Here is a 16,384-nt window from a genome sequence, read left to right on the forward strand (position 1 = left end):
GGGTTATCTCTTTCCTGTCTCTCAGGTTGGGGGGTTGCGGGCGTGCGGGGCAGGGAGAGGTGGAGAGTCAAAAGGGACTCACTGAAAAGGGGCAGCCTTTAGGGAAGAGGAGGAGCTGGGAAAGAGGCCAGGCAGGGAGGACCTCCAAGAGAGCCAGTGAGGCTGGGTAGCTGATGGGGGAGGGCTGGGGGCCAGGCAAGGGGCTGAACTGGGAGAGATCTGGAGAGACTCAGGCCTGAGGCAGCTTTCAGCACTAGTAAGGGAAAGGGGGGCTGGTGAATGGCTTCCTTCCTGAGGTCAAGTTCCCCAAGCTGGTGGCAGACAGGACCCAGGCTACTCACCCCTGGGTGGGGGAGGGGGCAGGGAGGCAGCCTTCCACTTCACTCTTAGCATACCTGTCAACAGTTCTTCCAAGCAGGAAACCTCTCAACTCTGGCTGGCTGACCTGCTGCCCTAGCCTCCCCCCTCGTCTCGCGGCTGTTGGGCCAAAAGACACAAAGAACGAGCCCAGTCCTCCTAGTCCCCACTCCTTGTGACTAGGGGATATGGACCTAATGAATCATCATTTTCAGTATGGCTACTCTTCCTTTTTCCTCCTCCCTTCCCCCCCATTCTTCCTCAGACCTGGCTAATTAAAAGGAAGGGAAACAGAATGGATAATGTGGGTAACTATACTGTAATAACAGTATAGTTACAGTGTATAAGTATACTGTAATAACAGTTAACACAAAGTGTTTCCATTTGCCAAGCACTATTCTAAGTACTTTTTATATAACAACTTTTTAAATCACAACACAGTATGAGGCGAGCACTATGGAAAACTGAGGCACAGAGACATTAAGTGACTTGCCCAGGATCACAGAGCTAGTAAGAGACAGGGCTGGGATCTGAACCCAAGTAGCCAGGCTCCAGCTTCAGTCCTCCTAACTAGTATCCTACTCTCCCTTTGACCAGTACAGCCTTTCGAGGGGGAAAGATTGTTTCCCCAGAGCCCACTGGGAAGGTCTGAAGAATGTGGGGTAAGAAGATTATGGAACACACCTGTGACCTCATGCACACACAAAGTCAGGGCTCAAATATCCTTCCAGACCCAGGGGCAAATGTGAATTGCATGTCCATTAACTAAGAGGGTTAGGGACCCATGGGGGATGGGAATGAGAGTAGGGAAACAAGGTTGGGTAGGGGAAGGGGGCACTAAGGAACTGGCTGGACGTCTCTGTCCCTTGAACTGAGATGGAACGGGCAGATAGGAGACAACCCTTAGCTATGTCCTAGGTTCTTCATAAGAAGGAGGCTAGGGAGGTGTTATTCCATAATAGGCACCCTATCTCTGGTCCCAACCTCAGGCCCTTACCAAAGGTCACTCTGCTTCTGTCCTCTCAAAGTCCTTACCTTTGCATGTCTTCCTGTCTGGCTGCAGCATGAAGCCCACAGGGCAGGTGCAGTGGACACCAGTCGCTGCATCGTGACACTTACTGTCACAGCCCCCGTTGTTGACAGCACAGGTCTCTGTTTAGGAGGGAGGTGGGGGATGGTAACGAGGTTACAAGCCTGGAGGAGTCCCAAACTCTGAGGGTAGTGGAGACCACAGAGGCCCAAGGGAAGGCCTCAGCTGCCTCTCTGTGCTTTAGAAGGAGCATTAAGCTGAGGGAGGCTCCTAGCCCCTTTCCTCCCATCACTCCCAACCCCCATCCCCTCACAAGTACAGCCAAGCAGTCCACTTCCCTGCCCCCTACTTGATTGAAACAAGGTGGACAGCAGTGAGGCAGGTACAAGCCAGAGCTGTCAGGCAGGAATGTGCCGAGGGGGTGGAGGAGGTTGCGGGGGGGGGGGGGGCAGTAGGGAGGGATGGGAGCTAAGTGAGGGTGGTTCTGGCCGCCAGGGAACCAGAAGGGACAGATAGGAGTTTCTTCCTCTTTCCACTATCTCTTTGGTGGGTGGGTGGGGATTGTGGTGGGACAATCTTATTGTAGGTGGATTGGAAAGAATGAGCCTGGCCATTCCTAAGGCAACTGAAGAATACCCATCAATTTATCTTCCTGTTCCCCGCTGCCTAGCTGTCTTAAGAAAGATCGCACTTCCAGGACCAACTGACTGCTCATCCTCAGAGGAGGTAGCACATACTGGGTTGGTTAATCTACCTTTGACTCCTCCCAAACCTTCCTTTTAGTTCTAGATGGAGACAAGCTGGCTGTTTTGTTGTTTTACTTTGCTAATGGGGAGATGTTATATAGGAGAGGGGAGAGTCAAAAGAAAGAGAAGAATCCAGAGGAGAAGGAAGGGTGTAAAAAGGTTAGTGAAAGAGAGAACCTCAGAGCTAGGTAAGACCTAAATCCTTATTTTGGCTAAGTCTCTTATGCTGTTCCCTTTTAACTAGTAAGTTTTCCCTATCACTAAAAGGTCAGAGTAGGAGGAGTGTGGATGGGTCACTCTCCCTATTTTCTGAATTCAGAGCAGGAGAAAAACAGGTTTAAATGGTAGCTTGGGAAAGTCAGATGTGTCCAAGGAAAAGCCATTAGTTCAAACAGTAAAGGCCCCTGATACAGAGACTGTGGAGGTGGTGTGGACTGTCCTCTTGGGGTGACTAGAATTCTCCCATTAGAGAGAGAGAATCCCAAGGCCTCCACTAGGGAAGATAGAAGAGTGGTTCTCAGAATCAAGGGAATTGAATAAGAGCAGTACTGGATGTACTGTCATCTTCTTGAGTCTCTGACTCCCCACACTCAGGCCCAACTCTTGTCACCAATAAGAACAGGAAGGCCAGGGCTCTAAAAGAAGCCTAACTCTACGTGTCCCTGGCCATACCCTGGTCCCTCAAATGCCCATGTGTGGAGCAGCTCAACGTGGAGTGGGATATCCTCTGTGCCATTTCCACTTTAGTCTCTCCTGAGGCTCTCCAAGACCATGGGAGGAACCTAGTAGGGAACCTTGAGTTCAGGTTCCAAGCCTAGCCACCCCCTTAAGAGTGCTCTTAGCATAAGAAGAGGTCCACTAAGCCCAGGAGCAGGGGGAGGGGCACGGATATCTTATGCCAAGGCCAGGTAGCTTCTGAAGGATGTAGGACAGGGAATAGCAGAGCTGGCACAATGTCCATCCCAGGCTGGACAGGAAGCTGGGCATAGCTGCCCACCTCTGCAGGATGGCATTCTCGAGAGCAGGGTGGGGCAGCAGGACCAGATAGTCTCACCCCTTTGCTCTCTAGGTCACCATATTAAAACCACAAGTTACTCTGTGCTTACGCTGTGCCAGGCACTTGCCAGGTAGATGCTCTACATGCACTATCTCAAGCATTACAACCCTAAGGGAGGACTGTTATTTTATAGAAAAGTAAACTGAGGATCAGAGAGGAAAGTAGCTTGCCTGAGGTCATACAGTTAGAAAGTAGTAGAGCCAGTATTCAAACTCAGGTCTGCCTGAACACACATGCCATGCTCTTAATCATTATGGTGGGAGAGAATGGTGAGTGATGCTAGGACTGTGAACTAATGTGCGTAAGAACCCAAGAAAGAAGCCCCAAGGAGGGGATGGCATCTAACCCTATCGCACCGCTATCTCAGGTGGCACAGTGGGCATGATGGGGAAGATGAGTCTGGTGGGTAGAGCGGGGGTGGGGAGCAGATAGCTGGGAGTGGGGTGGGGTGTTAGAAGGTGGGTGTGGGAGGAGACAGCAGAAGAGGAAGGGCAGAGGGAGAGTGACAGGAACAAAGACGAGACCAACATGAAAGCTCCCGGGCCAGCTCTTAGGGACTCAGGTTTCTTGTCACCCAGTGGGCCCAGTGCCCAGGCTGCCAGGATAGCCCTGATGGCAAGTTGAGGCCCAGTCAGGCCCAGCGGGCATGCAGTTAGTGGGAGCCCCAGCGGGTTAGCCCTTCCCCTAGCAAGCCAGTGAGAGCAAGCGGAGAGAGCAGACATATTTACCATTAGAAACGGCTTGAGTGGGGATGTGCTGCTCTAGCCGCCTTTCCCCTGTTTGACATTGTAAAAAAGCTGTTTAGGTGCTGGGCAGAAGCCACTGTGGCCCTCTGGGCCCCGGACCCCTCCCCACCCTCTCCTCCCCACTGCCAGCCCAAACCACTAGCCCCAAATGATGAGCCCTGGGACCCTTGTGACAGCTTCACTCCTCATCCTTATCCTGTCTGGTGGTATCCCCAAAGATGCCAAGCTCCCCTCAAGTGACTGAAAAACTGAAACGGTCTCAGAAAGGGGCAACCAACCATGGGCCCAATACCACAGAGCCTGCCCAAGCCTAAGCTGGGATGCACCCTCAAGTCTTACTAACCACAAAATCCCAAATCCCAAAGGGTGCCGCCCTTTCTGCTAAACTATATTGCCTTCTCAGTCTTCCCACCGAATCTGAATGTCCTGATGGTCCCAGGCAATGATGTTTCCTCTTACCAGGGATGGCCAGAAAAATTAGATATAGGGCAAGGTAAAATAAGTTCTATTGGAGAAGAGGAAGAGGAACTAGGAAAGAATATAGCTGTAAACTCAGAATTGCCTCATTTGCTCTTTTCTGCCTCATTTGGCCATGGCCCAGTAGTGGAATAGGTCTTGAGTTAGAGAAGAGCCCAAGCTCAATAAGGGTGTTTTCAGAAGCAACCATGTCTGGAACTCTGAACAGAAATAAATCAGAGAGGAATCAGACCTTCACATCCCTGGCCCCTGACTCATGCATCTTTTCTTTGGGGACTGCAAACAGTCTCTTTTGAGAGACTGGGGATGTGTGAATGTATCCAGGAGGTGGTGGGAAGTTTGAAAAGCAAAATAACTAGACCTATGAGTAAAAAATGAAAGGAGCTGAAACACACCAGCCCAAAGAAGGCATCGAGAAGACCTAAAAATGTTCTGGGGTCTCTGAAGAGTTAATTCAGAGGGAAATGTGGCAGGAGAGATTTTAATTATATAGGGACTGTAGAACTGGACATGCAAGTCTCTGGAGCAAGTGCCTGAGGGAGCCCTGTAAGAGCATCATCTGCTCTCCAGTTCCTGTTCCTGCAGTGAAAGGGACAGGTCTCTGGAGAGTCTAGTTCTTCAGTTAATGTCATGTCTCTGATATACATAACTTCATACACAGTGACCGGGTTCACATACCCCCATCCTCAGCATGCCATAGCCCACTAGATGGACAGTCATTCATAAACATCTATGCCCACACAGCAAGCTTGTGCCCTGCCTGGGTGAAAACACAGCCTCTCTCTCAGCCAAACCTCTTCATTTTATTTCCCACTTCTCCAAGAGGAAACCTTGTTCCATTATCTTTCTCAGCACTAAAGACCTAAAGGCTGAGGGAATTAGGAATTAACTTTAAGGAATTAAAGTCATCTAGGGTACCTGAAAATATATGAGATAAGGCCTAAGAATTCAGGAAGAGGGATCCAGGTTAAGAGGGCCTCAAATCAAAGTGAGAGATGGAAGGCTGGAGTTGGTGAGGAAGAAAGAGGATTGCTGGTGGAGCTGAGAGGGAGTACCACTGGTATCTGGAGGAGAGAGAAGGAAATGGGGGCAAGGGTGAGGTGAGTAGAAAGGGGAGTTGCAGGAGGAGAGTGAGGAGAGAAAGAATAAAGAGGAAAAAGATACCTGGAGCCAGGAAACCCCATCTGTCAGTTCAGGGATGGTTGTTCCAGGAAGGAGCACTCTGTCCCACCCTCAGGTGCAGAGTGGGGACACTTGGCTTTGACAATTCCTCTCTTATCACACTAGTCAACCAAGGGCCTCTGGTCAGGCCTAAGGAGATGCATTTCCCCAGCTCTCTTCCCAGTTCTCAACTACAGCCTTGGTCAATAAGCAACTCTGCTAATTATTCCCAGTTTGGCAACACTTTTTCCGGGGATGAAGAGTATGGTGAGGCTCCTGGAACAGGGTGGTAAAACCACTGGGTTGGGGAGGGGAAGAGGGCCAGGGAGCCCTTCAGTCTCTCTTAGAGTTGTCCCTTACTAGACCTGGCATTTTCTGGGTCTTAACTCCCTCACCAGTCCCTCTGTTCCCAGCACCTGGGCCCCATGCACTCCTCCACTTCCCCGGTTCCCAAGGGGTCCCACCGTCACCCCCATCTCAGGTGGACTGAGTTCTCCCCTGGCCTCACCCACCGATGCATGTCTTCCCGTCGGTATGGAGCACAAACTTGACATGGCAGCCGCACCGGGGACCCTGCTCTGTGTCATCACATGTGTGTTGGCAGCCGCCGTTACCGTAGTTGCATGTCACTGTGCACAGAGAGGACAGGGCCCTGTCAGCTTGCTCCTCCCTGGGTTCCACAGTTTTCTACAATGTGGGTACTGGCCCCCTTGCCTAGTTGCCTCCCCTATACTCCCTTTTCCTCCCAGCCCTATCCTCTTGCTCCTAAGCCCTATACCCCTCCTCTTTGTTTTCACCCCTGACCCCACTGCCCCACCTGCCATCCCAATTATCTCACATTTACAGTCCCGTTGGTTCTTGGTAAGCTCAAAGCCAGGACGGCATTCACAGGCAATACCCCCCTTGGGCGTCTCCCGGCAAATGTGGGCACAGCCATGGTTCTTGTTCATGCAATTCATTCCTTCTAAAAGAGAAGAAAGGGGGGTGAATGCTCTGTACCCCTGGATGTCTAGAAGAGGAGGACTACAAGGGGCAACTGGGGACCTAGAGACCTGGGAGAATTCCACTGAGGTTGAATTCAACACAAGGAGGGGACTGACTCTCCTTGTCCCAGGCCTCCTGTCTTCCCCACAGACCTGGGTGCTCATGAGCAGAGCTCAGAGCTGTTCTGAATGATGTATTAATAGCTAGCTATTGATACTCATCCGAACAAATGATCACCCTCTCCTTCAAACAACCAAAAAATTGTGTATAATAGGTATCCAGCACTGTGCTGGAGATGGGGTGGATTTAGGAAGGTCCGAAAAAAATACAAGGTGTGATTACTCCCCTCAAAGAGCTTACAGTCAAACTGAGAAGAAGATCAGTAGAAATCAGATCTACAATGCGAGTGGAAGGTAACTGGTATAGATATTTACTATGCAATTTTATTCAACAAACATTTATTAAACTCTCACTACATGCTGGGCAGTATGTTAGGTGCTGGAGATACAACAATGAATTAGACATAGTCCCTGCCCTCAGGGATGTCACAGTCTAGTGGGAGTGGGGGGCATGAGTCATAGAAACAGACAATATAAACCCATTATTCCTGCCTGACCCTCCCAGGCCAATACAAGGGAAAAGGTATTGGTGAGGCCCTCTCAGATAGGCAGCAGCTTAGAGAAGCTCAGCCACCTACAATTAGGGACAACATCCACCTCAGGTCTGGACACAGAGGATACTCCATAGTAGCCTTAATCCCATATTGACCCCAACCTCAAAGTAATTTCTCCAGATTTTGCCCTAACAGGGTGTCTGTTCCTAGATCCTTTGGGGTGTGATTGAATTGAAGGACAAGAGAAGGAGGAGCTAGCTGAGGTGAGAACAGACAGTGAGACTTAGGGGCTGTTGAGGGACAGCTGGGAAGAGAAGCCTGGGGAGGACAGGGATGGGGCCATCCCAGGTCATGGGCTGACCTTCTGGCCGCTGGATGCAGGTATGCTGGTTGTCGCTGAGGAAGAAGCCTTCCCGGCAGTGGCACTCATAACTGCCCATCATGTTGACGCAGCTCTGCTGACAGCCGCCGTTGCCCTCGGCACACTCGTCCACATCTGTGCAGGATAGGTAGTCGGTGGGGCCATGGGGTGCAGGCAGGGTCCAGGGTGTATCCCAAGACTTCAGCACCAAAGGCAGTCTTAAGAACTACCACCCCCTAAGCCCAGCCTTAAGCCAGGAAGTCCTCACACCCTTGTCAGCTAATATTCCACTAAGTTTTAAAAGGCTGCCCTGAGGGCAGAGCTGGGAAGCTAAGCAAGGGGGGGAAAAGGGGACCTTTGAACCTCACATGTCACCTAGGTGAAGCCATGCCTCCCTTTCCCTCACCTGTGTAAACTGGGTATGAGGACAGAGGATACCAGGAAAGAAGCCAGAGCAAGAGGAACAGTAATGAAGGTAAGGATGGAGATTGGTCACATTGGTTGGAGAGGTAATAGGGGGTCACAGCTGGTTGCAATGAGCAGCCAGGGAATGTAGGAACCTGGGAAGTGACTCTGGGTGCAGGCAGAGCTATGGCCATGGTGCTGAGGTTGGAGGGGCAGGGTGGGGAAAGGCAGCTGAGCCTCAACTCCTTGTGGGTCAGGGACCATTTCTGTGGACAGGCCACGGCCCCATCCTTCCTCCCCTCCCCCCTCTGCCTGGGCTTGCTGCCATATTTTCTAGCCTTTCTCCTATTTTGGTTTAACAAAACAAAGTCTGACAACTTGGCGGGGAGGGATCTGGGGAGAGCTGCCAGGCCACACCCTAGATGGTGGGGGTTAGGGGCAGGAAGAACAGTAGGCTCTCACCCCCAAATCACCACCCCTAGGTTCTAGAGCCAAGCTCACCCTGGGGCCCCAATTCAACACCTTGACTCCATCTCTACGCTAGCTACTGCCCTCCCAAGTCCATGGCCCTTCTCAGTTTGCCTTGGCCTGGGAGGCATCATGCAGATTGGTTGTCAAATGGAGCAGCTAGAATCTGGGCTCCTGAGGGCTTCATCTGCCTTCCCACTCTCTCTGCTGAGATCCTGAAACCCTCTCTTCCCCTTCTGGCCAGGGCAGAGGGACCCAGATCCAGCTGGCTCTTGCCTGAGAGGTACACCTGTTGGAAGAGCTAAGGTGTACCTTCCTGTGCTTTGCTCCTGTCTCCACCCTATCTTTTGCTATTCTCTTGACTTCTCCCCCATCCCTGTCTTCCTGCTCTTGCCACATCCTACATTCTATCCTTCTGTCTGCTCCCCTTACCATCTAACCTTGTGGCTTTGCTACTGTAGCCAAGCTCTTTCCTCCAATTCTCAGTGGGGAAGCTAAGTCCCAGAGCATGGACAACTTTCTCAAAATTCCCCTAAGAGCCAAAGGTAGGGGAACCCTAACCCTAGGTAATCTTTGTCCCTTGACCCTCTCTATACCTAATCATTCTCTTGTTCCTCTGGTTGGTTCTCCCCAAAACACTTATAGGGAAACAAGATATGGTGAGAATCAGGGGCCTAGAAAAGTCAAAGGCAGCCAAAGAACTCAAAAGCGTATGTGCATGTCCTGTAGGCAACTGTCCTGGTCTAACTGCCACAGTTTCCCTTCCCAATTGAGTTTCATAAGAGGCCCTCAAGGGTGATTGGGCAGATATGAGGCCCTTCCTTGGAAGCTAAAATGGTAGGAGAGGTGACCAGGGCTGGGATTAAGGGCTCAGCAGATACCAGGGTTTGGAGGCCTGGATTGGGTGTAGAAACCTATAGCCTGGGTCCAGTGATGGGTTATGACTAGGTTTGGAGGCAGCTCTGCAGTAAGGAGGTTCTTCTCAGCCAATAGGACTTCAGATAATTCATCTGTTTGGTCAATTGGTGGGTGGGGACCAGCCCAGCCTGCTTTTATGGGCATCATTCCTTTTGTTTCTCTTCCTTTCCTGGTCCTTTCTGCTGCTAGTGCCTGTTTTCTGTTGTGGCTACAGGGCAAAGGAATTTAGGAGAAGGCCCTGGGTTCAAATTTCAAATCCTTTTCTGCTATGAGCTTCAAATTTTCTACTTGGGGAAGAGTCAAAGTAATTTTCCAAAATGACAGAGACCAAAGTTGAGTTCAGTTCCTTAGAGATTCTCTTATCTCTGATCCAGCTCATGGGACAAAGGAGATCAGTGAGGAGAGGGTGAGACTGGAGATTGCAGGAAGAACTGGGAGAAAACAAGCCTGCAAGGGTCAGAGGCTCCCTGGGGCATACGGATGCCCTGTCATCATCATCAACAACATTCTTCCCATTACTGAGCTCCTACTACGTGCTAAGGATTGTACAGGGCTCTTTTCATATGTTGTCTTGTGGTGATTCGCACAGCAGCCTTCGAGTGAGTTATTACCACCCCATTCTATTTTAGTTATTTTTTGAGATAGGATTGCTCGGTCTGGAGTGCAGTGACACAATCACAGCTGACTACAGCCTCGACTTCCTGGGCTCAAGCCAAGGAAGAGCTCCCAAGTAGCTGGGACTACAAGTGTGCACCACCACGACTAATTATTATTATTATTTTTTGTAGAGACAGGGTCTCACCATGTTGCCCAGGCCTGTCTTGAACTCCCGGGCTCGAGCAATCGTTCTGCCTCAGCCTCCCAAAGTGCTGGGATTACAGGTGTGAGCTACCACACCTGGTCCCACCCCCATTTTAGAGAGGAGAAAGCTGAGATTTCCAGAGATTGGCTGATTTGCCCAAGACCCAAGGCTAGTAAGCAGCAGAACCAAGATATCTGTGTGGAGCCAAATCAGCTTCCTACCATGCCTCACCACTGGCTAAACCCCTTATTCCCATCTCCTGGCCCTTGCCCTAGGAGCATTTCATAGCAACTTCTCCTCTAATGTTTTTCATCCAGCAGGATTTTTCATTCCAAGTGGCCAGTCTCAAAGGGGAGGCTGACCTTATTCTCTTGTAAATGTAGCTCTTTTTGATCACTCGCTCCTCCTTCCCTGGGAAATAGGAAATGCTGAAAAGATCTCTTTCTCCACAAGACATCCCTCCACCAAATCCCCTCTCCTTTGCTTACCCAGACAGTTGTGTCCGTCATGTGCCAGGTGGAATCCATCATAGCAGGTACACCGGTAATTGCCAGGGATGTTGACACAGTCATGCACACAACCTGCATTATCCTCTCGCTCGCACTCATCCACGTCTGTAGGCAAAGAGAAGCTGAGACAGATGAACCCACCTGTGAACCCACTGTCCACCCCCCAGACTCAGCCTTATTGTTGTGTTTACATAGTAATGTTCATAGCCTATAAGCCATTTAGCATTTTTCTGTTTTCATTTAAACCTAAGTCATAAACGGGCCGGGCGCGGTGGCTCAAGCCTGTAATCCCAGCACTTTGGGAGGCCGAGGCGGGCGGATCACAAGGTCAGGAGATCGAGACCACAGTGAAACCCCGTCTCTACTAAAAATACAAAAAATTAGCCGGGCGCGGTGGCGGGCGCCTGTAGTCCTAGCTACTCAGGAGGCTGAGGCAGGAGAATGGCGGGAACCCGGGAGGCGGAGCTTGCAGTGAGCCGAGATCGCACCACTGCACTCCAGCCTGGGCAACAGCGTGAGACTCCGTCTCAAAAAAAAAAAAAAAAAAAAAAAAAAAAAAAAAAAAAAACCTAAGTCATAAACATTTTCAGGTCTCCAGTCATTCTAATTACCACTGTAGGTGGTTGCAGAATATTATTTTTCTATTCTTATAACTCTTTTTTCTCTATTGTTACAGATTTAGACTTATTTCATTTATTTTACAATCATAGATAATGCATCAAAGAACACCTTCTCCCATTTATCATTTTGTTTCTTTGAATAAGTTCTCAAGAGTAAAATTTCTGGATCAAAGGAAACACCTTTTAAGATTCCTGGTAGGTATTACAAAATTACTTTTCAATTTATAATGCAACTAGGAATTAACAAGTGTACCCTGTCCACTAAAGTCTCACCAACACTGAAGCTCATAAATTTAGTATCTCAAGGCTACTTTAATTTGCATTGATTTAATTATGAGAAGAAAATGTGTTTACATTATGAACTTCCTCTGAAGCACACTTTCTGTTCCCGTCCATTGTGGACGTGGTGTAAGGGTCTAAAGATAAAAGTTCCAATGCCAGGGAACCTCAGGCCTAAGTCTCATGATTTTCATGCTCCCACCCCAGCCGGGTTGTGGGCTGTAAACTGTCCCCACCAGGACCTCTGCTAGCCTGCATGGTGCCTTTGTGCAAATTAGAAAATGGCACCCTCTCTGGGAAGATGTAGTTGCCCCCCTCACCCCCCCCCCACTACTTGACCAGTGGAATTTCTAGCCTTGGTGTGATGGAGAGTGGCCAACTGAGGGCAGTGGCACTGGTGTGCCCTCTTCCACAGGTCCCTCTCCTCCAGGTGCCCTCCCAGCCTCACCTTTGCAGTGTTTGCCATCCCCTGTGTAGCCAGACTTGCAGATGCACTTGTATGACCTCGGGGTGTTCTGGCAGATAGCATCGATGTGGCAGTTGTCAGTCCCTTCCACACACTCATCCACATCTGGCAGGGGCAAAGGGGGCACATGAGAACCTCTTGGCACCCCTAAGGGGTGTCTTGAAGGTGGGCTTCCAAGGGCAGAATCCCCTCTAAAACAGAGGCAGTGACCCCTCCAGAAACAGGTGCTGTCCCACATCTCTCTGATTTCAGAGTGGGCAGACACTGATTTTGGGAATTCAGAAAGAACCCCCACTGCCCTCAAAAATACTTAATTCACAGTGACAGCTAAAACTCCATCATTCGAAACACTCCTTTTTAAAATTTGAAAACAAACAAAAAAACCCTTAGAGTGGGTAGTATACTTAACTTGATTAGGAATAATCAACTTAAAGTGAATGAGTTTACGAACGAGGCTTAGAGGGAGGGTTAAGGGGAAAGGCATGGGAACAGTGGCCTCTAGGAAGGTGGCAGGGTCCAGCAATCATTGGTAAAGGAGGAAAAAAGGGAGATGGGGCATCTGAGGGATCTTCATCTGTCTCATGATTCTGCTTGAGACCAGGCCTGCTTCCACTTGCCCACCATGGAGCCAAGAAGCTTTACAGGAAAAATGTTCTATCCTGGATGATTTTCCTCGGCCCCTGTGCTGCCAACAGTAGAGACATCCAGAGCTGGCAGAGGTTGGCACCAGCTACCTGAAGCCTAATAAGTGCAGCCCTTTGGGCCCTAATCCCCAGTGTTCCTCTGTCTCCTGGCCCTTGCTCTAACAATAGGTGCTATACACAGAGCTATACTTGAAGGAAGAGGCCACTCACAATCTAGCAAAAAGAGGATGGTTAAGAAAGGACATAGATGAGGCCGGGCGCGGTGGCTCACGCCTGTAATCCCAGCACTTTGGGAGGCCGAGGTGGGCGGATTAGCAGGTCAGGAGTTCGAGACCAGCCTGACCAACATGATGAAACCCCTAAAATACAAATCTACTAAAAATACAAAAATTAGCCAGGTGTGGTGATGCGCGCCTGTAATGCCAGCTACTCAGAAGGCTGAGGCAGGAGAATCGCTTGAACCAGGGAGGTGGAGGTTGCAGTGAGCCGAGATCACACTACTGCACTCCAGCCTCAGTGACAGGGTGAGACTCCGTCTCAAAAAAAAAAAAAAGAAAGAAAGGACGTAGAAAAGAGTCTTTGGGCAAAAGATTCCAACTTCTGAGGCAATATTATGGTGCCCTTAAATCTGAACTGAAATAGAGAAACATGTTATTCAGTTGAAAACGCCTTATTGCGTGTGTTTGTGAAAGGCGCCATAATAGCTGTGGAGGCTCAAAGGTGACTCAGCCCAGCCCAAAGGAGAAACAAAAAACATGGAGCAGGATGTGGCACATGCCCTGAAGGCATGAGACATAAGGTGAGGGGGTCCTCGACCCTGCACATCAGAGTCAACTCTCCTAGGAGATGTCCAAGCTGCAACCCCAGAGATTCTGGTCAAATAGTCTGGACTGGGCCATCAGTATTTTTCTAAAGCTCTTCCAGTTATTCTAATGTGTAGTCAAGGTTGAGAACCTGTGTTACAGGGCAGATCAGAGGAGAAAGAGACTACTTCCAGTTGTAAACTGGGAAACCCAAAATAGTGTCTTAAAGTAGCAGCCTGCAAGTGAGCGAGCACTGAATGGGAGGCATTACTCTCCTGTGATCCCACAACTGAGCACAGAAAGGAGATGAGATTTGACACCAAGACAATTTGATATCCAAGTGTGATCTATGGGCCATAGAATTGCCTGGGTTTTATTAAAATGCAGATTTTCAGGACTCATTATAGCCTTTTTGAATCCAAATCCTTAAGTGACTGATTATTTTTACTGAGTGAATGGATGCATGAACCAGTATTCTCTCCAATTTGTAGATACCCAGAGTCCTAGCTTGAGACAATTACCTGTCCTCTGGTTTTATGCTCTGAAGCTTCCTGGGGCTAAGAAGAGAACTGAAATCCCCAAACACCCTGCCTCAAATCTCACAGGTTTCCATTCAGCTCTGCATTCTACCCTTCAACCCCTCTGCAGCCAACCATCATACCAGTTGATTCTAAGTGCTGGGAGCTTCTGTCTACACTTACTCTCCACCTCGCTCGGGCTCCGTAGTCATGGTGTCTACCTGCTGGCCCATCCTGGGAAGTCATCTCAAAGTGAAAGAATGGAGAAGAGAGGGCATGGAAGACTAGTTCATAGGTAAGGGCAAGAGGGTCCTCATAGATGCTAAGGTGCTCTGTGGAGAATCAGTTTGTGCAACTGATGAACAGAAAACAATACAAAGAAGTATGCTATCACAGAACGATCATAAGTACTGGAACCAGTCAGTCCCAGATTCAAATCTAGCTCTACCCCTCTCTAGGGATGGTTTTCTTATTCTCCATCTCCTCCCCCTTAAAATGGGGATGATAATACCTCTTTATGAGAGGCTGTGAGTAGATGATGGGATAATTTGTGTAAACTGGCTAATAAATTATCTGGTAAACAGTAGGGTCCCAACACAGGAAGCTTGAGATGGTATTAAGTCACTGGTCAGGCAATAGATGCTCTACAGTATGACAGCCACTAGCCACATGTGGTTATTTAATTTAAAATTCACTTCCTCAGTTGCACTAGCCACAGGCCAAATGCGCAATAGCCACATGTGGCTAGTGGCTACCATGGTGGAAAGCATAGATATGGAACATTTCCAACACCACAGAACTAGCACTGCTATTAGCACACCACAGGATAGCACTGCTGTGGGGTTCTGAACAAGAGATGCTCCCTGGGTCCAGCAGCATGGATACTGGTCTGGAACTGCTCCCCTGGCCATATCAGAGGTATGTGACTGTCTCTGAATCAGCTGATGCTTCACTAGAGACTGTGTCAGACTATATGGGCTCCCAGTTCTTCCCTTTGCCTCCCATTCAGTGCTCATCAGTACTAGAGTGGATCTTGATGCTGATCACCACAAACCAGGCCTCCTAGCAGATTTTTTTTTTGAGACAAAGTCTCGGTCTGTCACCCATGCTGGAGTACAGTAGTGGTGTGATCTTGGCTCACTGCAACCTCTGCCTCCTGGGTTCAAGCTATTCTGCCTCAGCCTCCTGAGTATCTGGGATTACAGGCACGTGCCACCACACTTGGCTAATTTTTGTATTTTTAATAGAGACATGGTTTTGCCACATTGGCCAGGCTGGTCTCAAACTCCTGACCTCAAGTGATCTGCCCGCCTCAGCCTCCCAAAGTGCTAGGATTACAGGCACTGGGATTACATCACACCTGGCCAGATTCTTTAGACCCCTCCTACAGCCAGACCTCTGCCACCATCTAACCCCTCTCCCTCACCTCCCTGCTCACAATGCTTATCCCTCTCCAGCAAAGAGGCTCTGCTCTGGAAGACATTATCTCTTCCTGTTCCCTCTACAACGTCTAACCATCCTATTCCTTTCTATGCATTTGCATATTTTCATTATTCACATTGCAGATGCATTCCTCACTTTTCTGTTCCAGCCACACTATGCTCAGCTTCCCATTCTGGCTCAAATTTTTCTTCCCAAAAGCTATTCCTTGTAAGCCCCGTTCCTGGTGAGTTCCTGGTCCAAGGGGACTGTTTTCCTCAGTTCATTTACAGCTGTCACTGAATTGCTCTGCTAATACTTTGAGGCATATTCAGCTTTCCTTACTTGGCTGGGTACCTGCTGAGGAAGATGTCCCTTCAACGTTTGGTTGGAGTCTTTCCAAGCAGAACAGACCTAAGACAAAGCTGTGAAAGAGGGCCCCAAATTATACCCAGTATCTCCTCCTTCTATCAGTCATTCTTCCAGAGCTCCCTCCTACCATACATGCCCACCCAGAATTTGTCCTTGCAAGGACCCTTCAACACTCACAGCACAGTCTCATCTTAGTCTGTTCTCTCAGGATGCAGGTGTTACTAGCTGGAAAACCAGTTGATGCTACTGGGTGTGGACTGGTTTAAACCAGTGGTTCTCAACCCTGGGGCTGCACACTGGAATTCCCTGGGGGCTTTTGAAAAAATGTGAATGTACAGGTGCCCCCTAGACCAGCTGTATCAGGATCTCCAGGGTGAGGCTGGGGCCACTATCTGTCTTCCTTTCCCAACTCAGGTAATGCAAATAAACTATTTGCCCAAGCTGGGAAGAGATTAGGGGCAGCCACATGACAGAGTAGTTAAGAGGTTCTGGAGCAACATGGTCAGTTCAATTGCTTTCTCTACCTGTGTCTGTGTGGTCCTGGGCCAGCCTCTGAACTTACCTGTTCCCTCCTCTGTATGTGGGAATAATATTCATCATAGTACCTCCCATGGGGATTCCAGGAACAT

General features: G+C 49.3%; 2 protein-coding genes across 14 annotated transcripts in view; one reads left to right on the forward strand and one right to left on the reverse strand.

Annotated features, from left to right (window-relative positions):
• The window catches only part of TCP11 (t-complex 11), a 143,149-nt gene that overhangs the window by 19,656 nt on the left and 107,109 nt on the right, over positions 1-16,384 (forward strand). The gene's annotated exons all lie outside the window — the stretch shown is intronic.
• The window catches only part of SCUBE3 (signal peptide, CUB domain and EGF like domain containing 3), a 40,014-nt gene that overhangs the window by 14,085 nt on the left and 9,545 nt on the right, over positions 1-16,384 (reverse strand). For 3 of the 8 annotated variants that reach the window (XM_078000114.1, XM_028847645.2, XM_028847649.2), the window contains exons 2-8: positions 11,982-12,104; positions 10,614-10,739; positions 7,533-7,667; positions 6,413-6,538; positions 6,087-6,203; positions 3,919-3,966; positions 1,393-1,509 (exon numbers count right to left, since the gene is read on the reverse strand). In XM_078000114.1, the coding sequence (XP_077856240.1) occupies positions 1,393-1,509; positions 3,919-3,966; positions 6,087-6,203; positions 6,413-6,538; positions 7,533-7,667; positions 10,614-10,739; positions 11,982-12,104 (792 nt within the window). The remainder of the gene's footprint in view (positions 1-1,392; positions 1,510-3,918; positions 3,967-6,086; positions 6,204-6,412; positions 6,539-7,532; positions 7,668-10,613; positions 10,740-11,981; positions 12,105-16,384) is intronic. The other 5 variants (XM_028847647.2, XM_078000115.1, XM_028847648.2 and 2 more) reach the window with 3 other exon arrangements.

Source organism: Macaca mulatta, chromosome 4 (assembly GCF_049350105.2).
Source record: "Macaca mulatta isolate MMU2019108-1 chromosome 4, T2T-MMU8v2.0, whole genome shotgun sequence".
Classification (NCBI taxonomy): Eukaryota; Metazoa; Chordata; class Mammalia; order Primates; family Cercopithecidae; genus Macaca; species Macaca mulatta.